The sequence below is a fragment of the Carya illinoinensis genome, chromosome 11 (genome assembly GCF_018687715.1).
Source record: "Carya illinoinensis cultivar Pawnee chromosome 11, C.illinoinensisPawnee_v1, whole genome shotgun sequence".
In the NCBI taxonomy this organism is placed as follows: Eukaryota; Viridiplantae; Streptophyta; class Magnoliopsida; order Fagales; family Juglandaceae; genus Carya; species Carya illinoinensis.
In genome coordinates, this window is record NC_056762.1 from 22,867,042 (window position 1) to 22,884,785 (window position 17,744).

Sequence of the window (17,744 nt, forward strand, 5' to 3'; positions counted from 1 at the left end):
TTTCGGCTATTGTTCTTATGGGAGGGAATGTTCAAGATTTTTGTTTTCTTTTCAGGTTACTAGAATGTAATTAGGTGCTTCTTTTGTATACTTCCTGTGTACATGGGTTTCACCTAGTTTCATTCAATAAAGTTTCTTATAAAAAAAAAAAAAAAAAAAAAAGAGCAAATGTGTAATAGCTTTTAAAATTAAAAAGTTTCCTATGAACATGCCAGATCAAATAAAAAATACTTAAAATTAAAGGAAAAAAATGACTGAAATAAATAAATTAAAAAATATCTACAAAAGTCAATTAAAATGAAAAAAACACGTAAAAGTGCAAAAATATTAAGGACTAAAAAAAATATCTGAAAATTAAAAAAACTGTATATTGGATAAACCGATCTCACAACATGCTCAGGTTCCCATTCATTTTAAATTTAGAAACAGTATTATATAGGATATCATATTCTTAAAAACTCTTTGTATAAAGACTTCTGCTTGGTCATTGCTTGAATCAGTTTTTAACAATGCAAGAGGTCGAGGCCTTGTGGTGATAAAGGAGAAGACCGACTATATGATGCAAATCAGATTGCTTGTAATACAGGTAATACAGGAGATAAAAAAATAAAAAAAGACTAAATTGAGACATTGGCCAACCCTATTATTTGTCTCTAACCTTAATAAAAATTTTGGACACCCAAAAAAAATGCTCACTCTTCTTAAAAGGATGGAGATACTTCTAAATTGCTAATTGGCCAGTGCAGGTACAGCATGTGCATGTAAGTTTGAATATCTAGTTAATAAGAAGAAAGACAGAAAAACAAGGCCAATTGTACAACAGTCATAACTGCAATTTATCCAATTTTAAATTCCAAATAGAACTCCCTAATCTAGTTACTGAGTCAACACACAGATTTTTTGGAAAGTGATGATAGATGTTATAGAAAGGGTCCCTCCAGAGTAGAATCATGATTTGCAGAGAAGCATGGGATGAAAAGACAGGCAGTGCCTGAACTACCAGTAAGATAACTTTTTTTTTTTAAAATGACTGGTATCTTCTTCTTTTTTTTTTTTTTTTTTTTTGAAATACCAGAAAGATATTACCAATGCTTCTTTTGGATTTCAATGGCATCTATAAAACATTATTGATTATAATTGCATAAGGAGCACCAACAGAATCTAGTGACTTGAGCTAGTCATATGTACAGAGAAAAGAAAGCACAACTTAACATACTAAATTTTGATTAGATGCCCACCAATACATACCTTAACAATTATTTTTGTTTCCTCAAATGCAAGGCTTGCAAGAGACAATACATTATCTGCATGTTCTATTAATGACTGCGCATACCAATTGAGGAAAAAGCGGCCATAGTAGCTATCATAATCACCTCGTTCACAAAAGAAACCAGTCTCATGTGGCCTAGAATTGTATTCACCAGCGTTATCAGGACCCTTAGCCCAGAAGGAGTGCCCACGCAATTTAGCTGCTCTGCACAGACTTTGTTGTAAATATTTGTCATAGCACTGCCATAAATGTGATCAGTATAAGCTGAGTGGAATTACAATGATCATAATTTTGAATTTGAAATAGCATGCATGACGTCTTTTGTTGAAGAATTAATGAGACTAGATAGAAACATGTACAGAACTATAACAAGCAACTGAATGGGATATCATGATCTCACATATTCATATATGACAGGTAAAGAAAAAATCTCCAACCGCCATACGAGCTCAGAAAAACGAAAGCAGGTGTACCCTTCATCTATTAGTATGTTTGTGTTCTCTTTCTCAGTGTTTGTGTCACTTGTGATGCATGTTTGCAATACTTTTATGTTAATCTATACATAGTAAAATTTTAGGGAGGTGGTGAAAGAAGACCTGATGAGTGTTTTCCATGACTTTCATGCTAAGGACAGAATTATAAAAATCCTCAACACAACTTTTATAGCCCTTTTCTCAAGAAGGCAATACACAGATCACAACAGCATGGAAGAATATCTGTCTAGTGTGGTGTCGAGGGAAAGGAATGATAGGCATTTTGAAGACTGGGAGCTGAGAATGGAAGAACTTAAAAACTTATTTCTTCAATAGTTTATTTCTTTGGACAACCATAATAGACTTTAATGAGCTGAGCTTCAGGTTTCTCTTTTATACGTCCTATATGCTGGGCATGCATTTTGAGCTCTACATAGATTTCTCCAATGGGCATGCATTTTGAGCTGTACATAGATTTCTCAAATTATTTTACTTGCAAAAATAGGGAAGACAAGCACACACACATTTATAAAAAGAATTATGGAACTCCCTCCCAAAGTTGCAAGATTGATAGTCAATTAAAAATTGGGGTTACTGACTGTTACACAAATTTTCGAGTGAATGCATATGCCATTATGTACACACATCACTATGTACATGTGTGTCACTGTGTGTGTGTGTTCATGCATGTGTAGGCATGAATATACTTATGTAGTAGTTAGGTTTAAGAGATACCTGAAACTCACCGATACCCGGATACCTCCACCCAATCCTTTCTGGAAAAGATGGATACTTCAGCTCTCCAGATGCCCCGAGTCCAATTTCTATACCAGAAATGAGACCCTCTGCAAACAAGTCATCAAACTCCATCCGGAAGCTTCTCATGAAATCAAAATAGACCTGCATATATTTGAGACTACCATGGATAAGACAGCAACACACAACCTTTTTGTGATTAACTAAATGGAAGAAACAAACCAAGATAGAAGAAATTCTCAGTAAAAGTCCAATCAAACGACTGTGCATAACTTTGTTACATCTTCATTTTCTGTAAGAAAGCAAAAAATAGAAAAGAACCAGCATAACAATTTTCCTACCTCAATGCCAGTTCTTCCTTTTAGAACTCGTTCTTTATCAATGCCCCAAGATAGACATTCAGTATTCCTCCTTCCTTCACGATCTGAGAAGAATATATCCCCATTTTCTTTTCCAATGTCCAAAACCCAACGTGGGAGGGTAATCAACATGTCACCAGACTCATTTCCTCCAAACTCATGAAATGCCATTACAACCTTCAGAATTTAAGAAATTCCAAAAGCTACTCAAAAACTATGAGAAATATTTACTTAATTGCAAAATTCAGTGTCAATTAGAGAAACTCTTAAAAAGGCAATCATAAAAATATTTCTCATCAAAACCCTTCATTCCTATTAGAAAAGATTCATGGATTAAAATTTAAGATATGGAAAATTTAGGTAGCGATGCATTTTGAAACTCTTTCCTAGTTCTGGCTCAAGAAAACTTGGAAAAGTTTAGAGAGCAATAAGAAGACCTCAGTAGCAAGCACAATATGAAAACTTAGAAGAGTTAGAAACTCGGAAAACATAGAAATGTTTGAAAACAAATTCATACAGATATATTGATCCGGAAAATAATAAAGAAGGGGTGAAGAGCCCTGTGAGCCCTGTACACTTGGCCTTATAAGAACACTGGTGCTTTTTCTTTTGATAGATGCTGATTTTTTTTCTTTTTGAACACTCTGATGTTAAATAAGATGGGAAGACATTTTCACAAAATGAAAACACTTAACTAAATAACAGCATTGCATTTGAGAACCAACAAGTAAATTCAGTATTCATGAAAATGATGACAATTTATTCTTTTTACTTGGATATTTCTCGTATAGGGTATCCAATTGCCATCAGTCTTGATGCCACAAAAATTTGCTGCCAGGTACATATATACAAATTTGTACATGCATAAAACCTGTGAACCTATGGAAAATAGAACAATATGTACACCTCAAATAAATCAGAGAAGCTACCTGTAACTTCAGTTTGAATTCTCGGATGATGTTGAAAAGCTCGCGATAGCCAGACCAAACATATTTTTGTGGACACCAGCCTTCAACAATGCCCCACCAACAGTCTATAACAATGCCATCTACATCTAAAGATTTCAAATGACTAAGCTCCTGTCTAACACCTCCAGGATCAACCAATTGGCAGAAATTGTTGATAACACCAGTCTGCCACAGAAGTCTTAATTATTTTACAACTCATAGTAACAATTACAAAATCATATAGTATTTTACAACTCATAGCATTTACAATTACACATAATATATAATCTGTTAAATGTAGAAGGAAAACATACAAAAACAAAATCAAAAGATAAAAAGAAGGATTAAATATAAAAGTAGTCCATGTACTTTTCCATGAGGTCAATGAAATCCATGTATTTTTTTATTGAACATTTTATTCCTTATGGTTGTAATATTGATCAAATTGATCCCTCTGCCAGAATTTCGTAAGTAAACCATTACAGATGTCACATTAGCACTAATGAGTATTCGACTAGGGCAAATCGACAAAGCACATGCATGTAGAAATAAATATCATCTTAAATTCCAGAAAACTGGGAAAAAAATGAAAATAAAAAATAAAAAAATAATTACAAATCTTAAAAATATTAAACTACAAAAATAAATAATGATGATAGATATATTTAAATATAAAAAACAAACTGAAAAAGCAAAAGATAAATAAAAAATACCGACGGGAGGTGGGGCTCAACCCTATGGTGCCCCAAATCTGGCTACCTCAGGGGCCAGGGCAACTTTGCTAGGGCCACCAAACAGTGACCATCCCTTGGGCCACCCAATCCATTGAGGGCCACCCGGGGGTGACCCTGATGGGACACACCGCCTATGGGTGACCGACAGTGGGCACCTCTTAGGCGGCCTAGATTGGGTGGCTGGCAAGGGCCCAACAGCCTTTTTTGTTTTTTGAAATTCTTTATTTATTAAAATTTTAGAAATTTCAAATTTTTTTATTAACATTTATTATTTTTTGAGAATTCGAATACAAGCTTTTGTTTAGTTTTGCTTTCTTTTAAAAAGAATGCCACATGGCATGCTAAGTGTAATGCCACATCAGCATATTTAATAGTTTATTAATGGTATTTTAACGAAAGGACTAATATGATCCATCATTTTTTTATTTATTTTTCATAAGTAACTAATATGACCAATCCTAAAAGCACAGGGAGTGAAAAGTTCAATTTAAAAGCATAGGAGTAAATTGATTTTAAAGCAAAGCATATAACTAATTGCCTGCTTGACAGAAGATTAATATCAAGAAAAGAGAGTACAGCAGTAAGCAGCTAGCACTTACTGGAAGTTTTACGAAAACAGGGACATTTGGAATGCCAGTAAAATCATTCTCATGCTCCCCAGAACGAATATCTTGCATAAGCTGCATAAGCACATGATCAGATGCTTCCATAGTCAGCAGTCTAAAACACCAATGAAGTCCCCTAGAGAATAATACCACTGAACTTAACAAACGCACCACAAGTGAGCAACAGAAAGACAGGAAAAGATCATACAAAATATAGTGACCCCTATGAAAACACGCAGATCCATATCACACAGAGAGGATTAAACTCCCAACTTTCAGATGAAGGTTAGCATTGCCCATTTCATATGATTGTATCTTGCATATAAAAGAACAATGATTTACTAAGGTTATTTTTTGATGAGTTTATTTTGCATGCAGAAAAGGACAACAGCATAGATTGAAACACAAATTGAGAGGACCACTAGGTGTGGGCTCCAAATCCGACGGAGTCGGAAAGCCCACCTCCGAACTATAACCATGCTCCAGATCCGAGTTCGGAAGTGGGCTCAGAGTTCAGAACTCCGATCGAAGTTGGGCCAGCCCAAGGCCCAATTTATGTTGACTTTCAACCCATTTCCAAAAACCCTGTTAAAAAATTTATAAAAAAAAATACTAACAACCAGTGGGCTTCAGTTTCAGTCCATTGCAAAAAAAATACACTAAAATAATTTTAAAAAATATATATTTTCGACCCATTGCAGAAAAATACCGCAAAAAAAAAAATCTTTTTAAAAAAAAGACATAAATACAATGAGGAAATTACATACATTACAAAACAAAAGAGGAAAAAAGCACAATCACTAAAAGAGGAAAATTACCTACATTACAACCCTACACTACAATCACAATCACAACCTAAATTAAAAATGCAACATTCCAGCAGCTCAATCACAACCAAATGCAACATTACACCCCTGCATAGGGCTGGGCAAAACTTCCGCCAGCTCCGACTTTGGCCAACATCCACTCTGGCGCCGACAAAGTTGGAATTTTCGGAGTTACTCCATTTTTTGGTCGGAGTCAGAAGCCATAAGGGCTCCAACCTCTGACTCCAACGTAGTTCCATTTCAGGTGAAACAATGCCACTTTGATTCAACGGGGTCCAACTTGGGCTTCCCCTCTTCTCCCCCCACTTTCCTGATTCTTCTTCTCTCTATTTCTCTTTGAACTGCTGTCGTGCCGTGCACCATGAGTCCCTTAATGACGCCGTTGCAGCCCCACCATCGGAGCCAGCAGAAGTTTTGCCCAGCCCTAAGGACCACACACCCCATGAACTATCTTTTTTGCATGCTGTTCTGGCTTTCCCAATTCCCTTTATGGCACTTTCGTTTTTTGTTTAGTCTTTTCCACTTCCTGCTGTTTCTTGCATGCAGATTTGGAAATTCAAAATTATATGCAGTGTTGAGAGGCGCTAATTTTCCTAGAAATATAATGAAAATCTCAAAACTAAATAGGTTTTCCGATAGCATCTTCAAGATCTTATAAACATGAGCAATCTCTTTTCAAATGTCTTATCCTTTTGGATCAAGCAATAACCATACATTCATATTTAACCACTCCACAGTTAAAAGATTATTTTCTTTCATAACCAATCAAACACAAACTACCTTGTTGAAAAGTAAAAAATTAATCAAGAGGATCAGCCTAAAGATTTGTAAAAGATCTCCTTTAAGAAGCACTATACCCTCTTTCAAAATCAATGCACTCTGTGTAGGATCTCCCGCAATGGGAAAACATGATTCTTGCTCTGATTTTAGGAAACATAATCAAATTCAGAATCAAAAAGTCATGCCAAAAGTTTTTCAGAAATCATATCTTATCAAAACAGAGTACTGAATAAAATCATATAATCTTCAGAATCAAAACAAATCTAGAGCATTTTCACATAATTATGCACAAATTTTTATATTTGCTCTTTTTGCATAGTACAGAAACAAAATGTCAAAAATAAACTCGTGTCTACACCAGTCATGACAAAAATGCTCTCTCATCAGAGTTCATGAGCTAACTCTCCGATCCCTCCGGGACCGGGGCGTTACAATTGATATTAGCAAAAGACTGACAATGAAAATTTTTATATATAGGGCAAAAGTCACAACCCAGGTACACGGAATGTATACTAGAGAGACAAATTACCTAGTTTTAGGGATTGGCTAGGATTTTGGGAGGAAACGGTTGAATGATATTAAGGATTAAGAGCTTGTTTGGGAAGTAAGATGAGCTCATCTCATCTCAAAAATTCTCATAATTTCCTTCCCAAACATCACTCAAACAAAAATATTTTTCAGTTTCAAATTTTCATCTTTTTCATTTAATTATTACCTAATCATTACAACTTTTCCAAACTTCCAAAAAAAGAAAAAATATTACTTTTTCAAATTTCAAAACAAATATAATATAAAAAATTATATTTTAACAATATTTTAACATTAGAATATTTTTATTCAACTTTTTCTCTCTACTTTTCCAAAACCCAATAAAGCATATTAATTCAAACCATTTCACTACTATTCACAAAATTCGCATCTCACCTCACTTTCCAAACGAGCCCTAAGGGTTTCAATTAGGACAAGGAGGGGCATTTGGCTTGAAAGCAAAAACAAAGGGAAAACTCAAGTTCTATGTTGTCATTCTAGGCAGTGAGTAGCTACCCAAGAATGATATGTTGGTATTCAGGGGGTAATTTGGGATCTATTTGATGAACAGGTAGTTGGGTTCTTGAAGATTGGAGTTTAGGGAATAATAGGCATAGAATCCGATACAAAAATATTAGCTGGACTTTGATACAAAATTACAAAAAAAAAAAAAAAATTAGGAGGAATAAAAATGAGACAAATGTATGCATCACAAATAGCTTTCTTAAGCATCGAACCTAGATTTTTCTTGACATCACCCTCCATCGAAGGGTTGCATCTCACAGACCTAAAGAACATGATGTTGTAAAATTCTAATAAAACTTATTTATGAAAATTAAACCTAACTAAACTCCAAATAAAACTTAGATTCTATGGGCTTTTTCTACTAAGCCCAAACTACCTAACTAATAAACCCACAAATAAGACCCTAAATACATAATAAAGCTCAAGATAAGACCGAATGAGTTTTTGTTTTCGCTGCTTTTGTAGTTGAATGTTCTTAGGTGTTTCTTTTGTATACTTCTTGTGTACTTGGGCTTTGCCTATTACATTCGTTGAATAAAATTTTTACTCATCAAAAAAAAAAAAAGACCTAATGGTCCAAAATTTCAAACCACATGCAGAAATATAAAATTACAGAAATTACCTTGACCCCTAGATTTAAAGAAAACAAAATAAAAACAAATTTGATTTTTTACTGCCTGCATCACTATGCATAGGGACATGAATTAGTAAATGAACTAACTTGGTCAGCCTCCAGGCATTCAACTGAATTGATGGGGCTGGCACTGGGATATTTCTCACTCTTAGTATCCCTTTCTGCAATTACCACTGAATCAAGAGATGCAGGTGACAAGCTCTCATCAATTCTCAGAACTGATGGCTGATGGTCTAACGCTGCTTTGACAGAGCAATTTCTCAACGAACTAGAAGATAGTGGGCTCTCAACTGACCTCACAGGAAATGCTGCCTGTCAATGCATACAAAACTCACTTATCATTAAATCATGGATATAATATGCATCTAACTTGTAGGCACAAAAATAATAATCAAGGACCATTGCATTGGCATCTTTAATTACTCAAGAACATAGTGAATCTGAAACTTCATCTGTCATTTTCAAATGCACTTCGTGAAGAAAGATGTCTTCAAGTGTCTCAACCTCATTTCAACAATAGTGGCATGTCTCAAGCACATACAAGGCACAACAACTTCCCAAGACATAAAAATGTAATATAGACCCTTGATGTTACTTGGACTTGGACTTTCCTTGATGTAATATAGACCCTTGATGTCACAGACAAACCTAAATGTGACTTGGGCTTTCCTTTGATGTTATAAACTGCATCAGAGTCAATCCCTAGCCAGAAGTGTAGGACTTGAGCCATACCACCTACAATGAAATGGCCTAAAAAGGACATCAACCATTCAAGGAAGGAGACAGCAATACCCCGAATTGAGTATAGGGGAGTCGTGCATGGGATCTAACGTTACCTAAAGGGATGTTCTTATGATCAATAACAATTTTAAGAAATTTCAATTATAAACTTTACTGGCCCTATTGGAATATAAGCTCAAATGTGACTCAGGATTTCCTTGGGTCATTACAAACAACAACAAAAAAACATGGGTTTTTTGAGTTGAAGTCAACTCAACTTTATTATCCAGGCCTAATTCAAACATTAAGAGACTTGAAGACATTAACATTGTATTTCAGGGAGGAGGATCTGAGTTTAATTTCTCCAGCATCTAATGAACGTGTAGAAGTGGAAGGAGGGGGGTCAGATCCTATACAATCCATGCTTCTGTTTACTCAGGGGGAGGAGGAGGTGGAGCCTCTACGTACATTATCTCCCTTGTTTTCTATGGGAGATTCACATTCAGATTGGTTGGTCCAGAAAGTGAAGGAACTTCAGGAATGTATGGGGATCTCTTGTGTGGGTTATGAGGAGCAATTTAGAGATTTAATTATCGCTCTTCAGGAGGGACGGCTCCAAACTCCTAAAAATACTACTAGGAAAAAGAGGGAACTGAAACGTCTCTCTTGCTCAATCAATTATGACAAAAGGGAGGGGAGCACTAGCAAGGGAAGATTCAAGGGTAAGGTTGTTGTTCCCCATGAAGCCTAGAATCCTTTCTTGGAATATTAGGGGTCTCAATGATCCCAAAAAGCGGTTGAGGGTGAAGAATCTTTTACGTCATTGGAAGCTGGATATTGTTTGTTTGCAGGAAACAAAATTGGAATTTGTAGATCGTAACTTCATTAATAGCATTTGGGGCTGTCCATTTGTGAGATGGGTCTTTCTTGCGTCAAGGGGAGCCTCCGGGGGTATTCTCATTATGTGGGATTCAAGGGTGGTTGAGTCGATTGAGGAGTGTGTTGGAAATTTTACGGCTGCGTGTTCGTTTAGAAATGTGGAGGATGGTTTTTGTTGGTGTGTATGGGCCGAACATGGACAATCATAGGAAGGTCCTATGGGAGGAGTTAGCTGGTTTGGGCAGCTGGTGGAACTTGCCATGGTGCATTGGAGGTGATTTTAATGTCACCAGATTTCCTAGCGAACGATCGGGAGATGTGAGGCTTAATCAAGCTATGCAGGATTTTTCTGACTTTATCTTCGATATGGACTTGGTGGATCTACCACTTGTTGGTGGTGAGTAACTTGGTCTAATAATCGGTTGCGGTCTCGTTTAGACAGATTTTTGGTATCCCCATCGTGGGAGGCACATTACCCTACAATGCTGCAGAAAAGAATGGACAGAATTTGTTCAGACCATTTCCCCGTTGTCCTAGATTGTGGAGGTATTCAGGAGGGTAAACGATACTTTAAGTTTGAAAATATGTGGCTGAAAGTTGATGGTTTTGTGGATAAAGTGAGGTCGTGGTGGACTTCTTACTCTTTTGTGGGTTCACCAAGCTTCATATTGGCTGGGAAATTGAAAGCTTTGAAGGGGGATTTGAAGAGGTGGAACTCAGAAGTTTTTGGGCATCTTAATGATCAAAAAAGGTCCCTTATGGAGGAGATAAAGGTCTTCAAGGAAAGGGAGGTGAGTGCACCTTTATCTAAAGAAGACTCCCGCAAGAAATTAGCTACTTCGTCGGAATTGGAAAGGGCGCTACTTATGGAGGAAATTTCATGGAGACAAAAGTCGAGAGCTCTTTGGCTGAAGGAAGGAGACCGTTGTACGAAATTCTTTCATCGGGTGGCCAATTCACACCGTAGGAATAATGCTATTGATGTGATTCAGGTGGAGGGCCAAGTTTTCTCTAATCATGTGGACATTAAGAACCACATTGTTAACTTTTATGAAACTCTATTCACAGAAAGTTTCAGGTGGCGGCCCAAATTGGATGGTATGCACTTTGAGACCATTGATCACGCTAGTTCGGAGTGGCTGGAGAGACCTTTTGAAGCTGATGAGGTTCTTCGGGTGCTTCGTGGGATGGCTAAGGACAAAGCACCGGGGCCGGATGGGTTCTCAATAGCCTTCTATTATGAATGTTGGGATGTGCTGGGGGAGGATGTTTTCAAGGTTTTTCAGGAGCTATACTTTTTTGGTAAATTTGAAAAAGTATTAATGCATCCTTTATTGCTCTAATCCCTAAGAAAGTTGGGGCAAGGGAGATGAAAGACTTTAGACCGATTAGCCTCATTAATGGTTTATACAAGATTATTGCAAAGGTGTTGGCCAATCGCATGAGCAAGGTTTTGAATAATATTATAACAAACCCCAAAACGCGTTTGTAAAGGGGAGACAAATTCTGGATTCAGTTTTAATTGCCAATGAATGTTTGGATTGTAGACTCAAGGAGGGTAAACCAGGTCTTTTGTGTAAGCTGGACATGGAGAAGGCCTATGATCATGTAAATTGGGATTTTTTGTGCTACTTACTTGCGAGATGTGGTTTTGGGGAGAGATGGTTATCTTGGATTCGACATTGTATATCTACGGTCCGCTATTCGGTGTTGGTGAATGGAACACCGGAGGGATTCTTTACCAGCTCCAGGGGATTAAGACAAGGGGATCCCCTATCCCCTCTACTGTTTGTTTTTGTTATGGATGCTTTGAGTCGCATGTTGAGTGCAGCGGTTAGTGGAGGTTTTATTGCTGGTTTCTCGGTGGGAGGGCTTTCCATCTCTCACCTTTTATTTGCTGATGATACACTGCTGTTTTGTGAGCCTGACAGTGTTCATATGCAGTATTTGAGAGCTGTTTTGCTGTGCTTTGAAGCGGTTTCAGGTCTGAAGGTAAACCTTTCAAAGTCTGAAATGGTCCCTGTGGGTAGTGTGAACAATATTCAAGACTTGGCTTCTATATTGGGCTGTCAGATTTCTTCTTTGCCTTTGCAATACCTTGGCCTTCCATTGGGGGCAGCGTTCAAGACTAAGTCTATTTGGGATGGAGTGATAGAAAAAATTGAAAGAAGATTGGCTGGATGGAAACGGTTATACCTATCCAAGGGTGGTAAATGGACTCTTATTAAGAGTACACTATCTAACCTCCCCACGTATTTTCTTTCCTTATTTCCGATACCCGCAAGTGTTGCTTCTCGCATCGAAAAAACCTTTCGCAACTTTCTTTGGGGAGGTTTGGGGGACGAAGCTAGAATCCACCTTGTGGGTTGGGATAAAGTTTGTTCTCCAATTCAATGGGGGGGTTTGGGAGTGCATAATGTAAGGGTATTCAACAAAGCACTATTGGGGAAATGGTTATGGGGGTATCATAGTGAAGGAGAGGGCTTGTGGAGAGAAGTGATAAAGTCTAAGTATGGGAGCCTAAGGGGGGGGTGGTGCTCTAACGAAGTCAGGGGAGCACATGGAGTGGGCTTGTGGAAAAACATAAGAGCTGGCTGGGACAGATTTTCTCATTTTTTCAGATTTATAATTGGCAGCGGCAACAATGTTTCATTTTGGCATGATGTTTGGTGCGGGGACATGGCTCTTAAGCAGGCGTTTCCTATGCTTTACCAAATCGCATGCGACAAGGAGGCTACTGTGGCTGATTTATTGACACGCTCTAATGGTGCTGTTCATTGGAATGTGATTTTTTCAAGAGCGGCTCAAGATTGGGAGCTGGACATGTTGTCTGGTTTTTTTGACTCTCTATATGCTACATCTTTTGGAAATGTGATGAGGGATAGGCTGGTGTGGAAACCAAGTGGTAATAAAAAATTCTCAGTGAGGTCCTTTTATTCGGCCCTCTTGGGCCTACACCATGGTCATAGATATCCTTGGAAAGCTATTTGGAAGTGCAAGGTACCTTCCAAAATTGCTTTCTTTGTCTGGACAGCATCTATTGGGCGGATTCTTACCTCGGATAATTTGAGAAAACGTGGGTTCATTATTTCAGATTGGTGTTATATGTGTAAGTGTGATGGGGAATCTGTTGATCATCTCTTATTACACTGTGAAGTAGCTCGGAGCTTATGGCATGATGTTTTTAGTAGGGTAGGGGTGGCATGGGTCATGCCTAGAAGTGTTAGGGATCTTATGTGCTGTTGGAAAGGTATACGGGGAAATGCTCAAATCGCTGCTGTATGGAAAATGATACCTCACTGCATTATGTGGTGTGTGTGGTTGGAGAGAAACAAGAGGTGTTTCGAAGATATGGAGCTCTCTATGGCTGAACTGAAACGTTTCTTTTACTATACTTTGCTTTCCTGGGCTTCGGCCATTATTTGTAATACAGATGATCTCCATACTTTGCTTGTAACCCTCACTAGTTCTTAGTTGTAACCTGGCATGTTCTTTTTATACCTCTAGTGTACTCAGGCTATGCCTCTTTATGAATAATATTTACTTTTACCTATAAAAAAAAAAACATTGTATTTCATTCTTTACATAATTTCCTTTGGAAATCATTCCACCAATTGGGATTTCAATAATAGTAAGAGACAATAACTTGTGTTGATAAACAATCAAGAAATAATAACTAGGATTGAATATAAAATTAGTCCATGAGATTTTTCTCAAATTACTCCGAGTTTCTTAATTGAAAATTTTTACTCCTTGTGCTTTTAAGATCTTCCAAACTGGTCCTCAGTTAAAAATCAGTTACTAAACCGTTAATTTTGTTAACGTTACACTACATGTGTCAAAATAAATAAATAAATAAAAACAAATGTTAAAAAATATTTAAAACAAAAAAAATATCATAAACAAAAAAAATGATTAAAAAAATTGTGAGGGGATGAATTTTTAATTTTTTTTTGATAAGTAAAAGAAGATATATTAGAACAAGAAAAGGGCAAGGCCCGAGTACACAGGGGGTATACAAAGAGCCTTGCTAAAGGCTAAGAGCTGCGAAGGGCAGCATAAAGGCTAACATTTTTTCTGATTCATGGTGTGACACACCACGTCAATATTGCTAAAGGTTTAAAAACTGATTTTTAATGGATGGATGAATTTGACCAATCTTAAAACCATAAGGAGTAAAATATTCAATTAAAAAACTCGGGGAGTAACTTGATTTCAAGGCAAACCAGGTAGACTAATTATGTATTCAACCCTAATAATTATGTAAACATTGTATGAACGTCCTACATTTACTAAACTAACACAAATAAACATGGACTTTTTAAGCCAACTCAAGTTTACTTCAGGCCTAACTCAAAAATTGAGAGCCTTCAAGGCATTGCACATTATATTTTTATGCTTTACATAATTTCCATGGGAAATCATTCCACTCAATGGAGTTTATATCAAGAGTAATAAGAAACAAATATTAAATAAACACGCCATAGGAAGGTCCTACACTAAAACATCACGTGAATAAAAAGCAACATGAATGTTCAAAAGGGAAATATAACCACTAGCTGCCTAATAATGTTCCCTTTAAACATAACCAAGGCCAGGACAACTATATCCGGCAAAATTGTGTCTTTTCTCTTTCTCGAGAATCTAGCAATGATATCATGTTCACATCCAGTATCAACTGCCCCATGCCCATGGGTTTTCAAAAATCTAACATTTGCAATATGATTATGTATTGACACCACGTAAGTCCAATCCTACACTACCATTTCAGCCTAATAATTATACCAAGATGATCCTATCACAGGAATAGCTTCCACATGGTACAACTTTTACTGTCCAATAACTAGCTATCATGAAAAAAAACCTGCCCAATAATTAATTTGATCCCTTGGTAAGGAATAACACTCAAACCAAAAAATATACTCTTAACAACACTTTTTTTCAATTTACATTTTTTTTTGTTTGCAGACCTTCTGGACCTATCTTGTGACTCCCCTCAATGGAATGTCATCTTCCTTAAAGCAGCACAAGATTGGGAAATTGAAACATTTATGAATTTCTTCAATCGCGTGTATGCTAGTAGAGTGAATGGAGCTGACAAGATACTTTGGTATCCATCCAAGACAGGGAGATTCACTGTTCGTTTGTTCTACAAGTCCCTTATGATACAAAATAAGATCCATTATCATAGAAGAATATATGGAAGACTACAGGCCCCCCTAAAAGCTTCTTTGTATGGACAGTTTCATCAGATAATATTCTCAACTTAGAAAATTCAAAGGAAACGCCAAATCATTATGTTGGATTGTTGCTACATGTGCAACAAAAATGGGGAGTCCGTGGACCACTTATTATTGCATTGTGATGTGGCCATGAGCTTATGGAATGATATCTTTGCTAGAGTGTGGCTACTTCGGGTGATGCCATGAAGGATGGTTGATTTACTAGCAAGTTGGAGAGGCATCTAGGGTAACTCTCAAATAGTAGCTATGTGGAAGATGGTCTAGTCAGTGAATGGTGGTGCATATGGAGAGAGAGGAATGAATGGAGTTTTGAGGATTGTGAACAAAAAATGGACGAACTTAGAACGTTTTTTCTTAATAACTTATTCCATTCATCGGTTGTAATAGATTTTAATGGTATGAACATTCATGACTTGCATCTTTAGACTATAATGCATAGGTGTTGATCTTGTATATGTCCCATGTACTTAGGCTATACCTACTCTCCTCATTAATAAAGTTCTTCTTTACCGATCAAAAAAGAATTTTCCCAGTTGCTCTTTTTCTATTTTCTAACTAATGGGGAGGATGGACTACCACAAATAATTTGGACCCTCCATTTTCCATTGACCCGTATCTCTAAGATTGTTAAGCTTTCTTCGTAATGGAAAAGCAAAAAAGTCTTTTAACTTTTTTTCTTTTTTCTCCTCAGTTTTCTCCCTTCTCACATTTTCGAAGCAACCAAACATAACACAACCACCATAGGTTCTGTTACAAAATTGTGGGCCCCAATCCCCCCACCCCAAAAACAAAAAAAAACAAAAACAAAACAAATTAAAAAAGAGGCTCAAAGAGAACTCATAACAGAAATCTCAAAAATTGGGGCTAATCACAAACCAAATGGGAAGGAGGCGGCGACTGTCTGTAGGTCGTCCCATCTGCCTCAACGACCCAGCCGGCCTCACGAGCGAGGGCTGCAAGCACATCGTTCATATCTGCGCGCGCGGGGAGAGGAAAATTACCGTACTGCCGGAGGCCGGCGAGCATCCGGCTGGTGATGGCTCGGCGGTGGCGCTCCCGCAGCTTGGTCCGCTCTTTCTCTTTCTCTCTCTCCTTCTTCCCCTTTCCTGTTGTGGCGGGGCCCATGGCTGCAGCAGCCGCAGTGGCTGCAAAGCCGCGGGGGCGCCGCGCCTGGGGCTGAGGCTGAGAGTGAGAGTCGAGGGTTTGGGGGAGAGCGTTAGATAGGTAGTCGGAGGAGTGGTCCAGATCTTGGTGTTGGTGTTGGAAGTTAGTATTTGTAGCGTCGTCGTTGTCGACGCTCATCTTCTTGCTCTTTTTCTTTGTGCTTCTTGACAATCTATACCGTACCGTTCGTTACTTATCGTCTCAGTGCACTGGAAGCCCTCCAGTCTCCATCTACTTCCAGCTGCTCAACCTTGCTTTACCGGTTCACTGTAGTGTGATAAAGTACTATCGCTCGTCTGGACGGTTATATATCCGATATTTATAATTTACTTTTCAAACAATATCACTTAAAAATAAAATAATTTTTAATTTTAGACTTTTGAATTTTTCTTTTAATTATTACTATTCAAATGCAAAATTTTAATAAGTTTCTCAAATTTTTAAATAAAATAAAAAATCAATACTAACTTTTTTTCAAATTTCAAAATAAAAATAATATTTAAATCATTTTATAATTTTATAATTCTTTTATTTAACTTTTTCTATCTTATTTTTTAATATATAATAAAATATTTTAAATCAAATTATTTCATTACTATTCACAAATCATTTCATTACTATTCACAAATAATTTAATATATTCTAATTATTTTTTAACTTTATAATTTTTTTATTTAACTTTTTCTACCTCATTTTTTAAAATATAATAAAATATCTTGAATCAGATTATTTCATTAATATTCACAAATCATTTCATTACTATTCACAAATAATCTGATATATTCTAATTATTCAAACAATTTCTTAGTTTTTAAATTACTATTTATTTGAAAAATTATATTCTCAAGTCATAAAATGCTGTTAATACTTTAATATTTATATTAACCAAATATTTTGTTGGTAATCCTATTCAATTTAAAGAAATGACTAGTGATTTATTCATCAATTTAAGATATCCTCAATTATTTGATTTTAAATGGTATAAAGATGTATTTCTAACTAAAGTTATGATCAGAAATGATTGCCAACAATCATACTGAAAGAAAAAGTTCATAGTCAGACTTCCATATTACTTTTTTCAAAAGGTACGCGAATCATTAATAAAACTAGATAGTACTATTGATTTTATTAATCTCACATATGGTAACATAATAACTACTATTAATAGAACTGGTCTAATTATGTGTAATGATCTAAGATTAAAAAAACAAATGGATAAAGAAAAAAAATTTTGCTAAGAAAGAGTTAGGTACGTTTTGTGAATAGTTTGGTTATACTTTATTATTAGCACCATCTAGAA

General features: G+C 36.5%; 1 protein-coding gene across 3 annotated transcripts in view; it reads right to left on the bottom strand.

Annotated features, from left to right (window-relative positions):
* Nucleotides 1-16,737, bottom strand: part of LOC122281073 (beta-amylase 8) — a 37,434-nt gene extending 20,697 nt beyond the window's left edge. For 2 of the 3 annotated variants that reach the window (XR_006230129.1, XM_043092326.1), the window contains exons 1-7: nt 16,157-16,736; nt 8,526-8,750; nt 5,139-5,219; nt 3,788-3,991; nt 2,841-3,035; nt 2,479-2,643; nt 1,249-1,509 (exon numbers count right to left, since the gene is read on the bottom strand). Coding sequence is in view for 2 of the 3 variants with exons in the window: in XM_043092326.1 (XP_042948260.1) it covers nt 1,249-1,509; nt 2,479-2,643; nt 2,841-3,035; nt 3,788-3,991; nt 5,139-5,219; nt 8,526-8,750; nt 16,157-16,582 (1,557 nt within the window). In the remaining variant the exon portion in view is untranslated. Of the gene's footprint in view, nt 1-1,248; nt 1,510-2,478; nt 2,644-2,840; nt 3,036-3,787; nt 3,992-5,138; nt 5,220-8,525; nt 8,751-16,156 lie in introns of all 3 variants that reach the window. The other variant, XM_043092325.1, reaches the window with a different exon arrangement.
* Between the last annotated feature and the right edge of the window lie 1,007 nt (nt 16,738-17,744).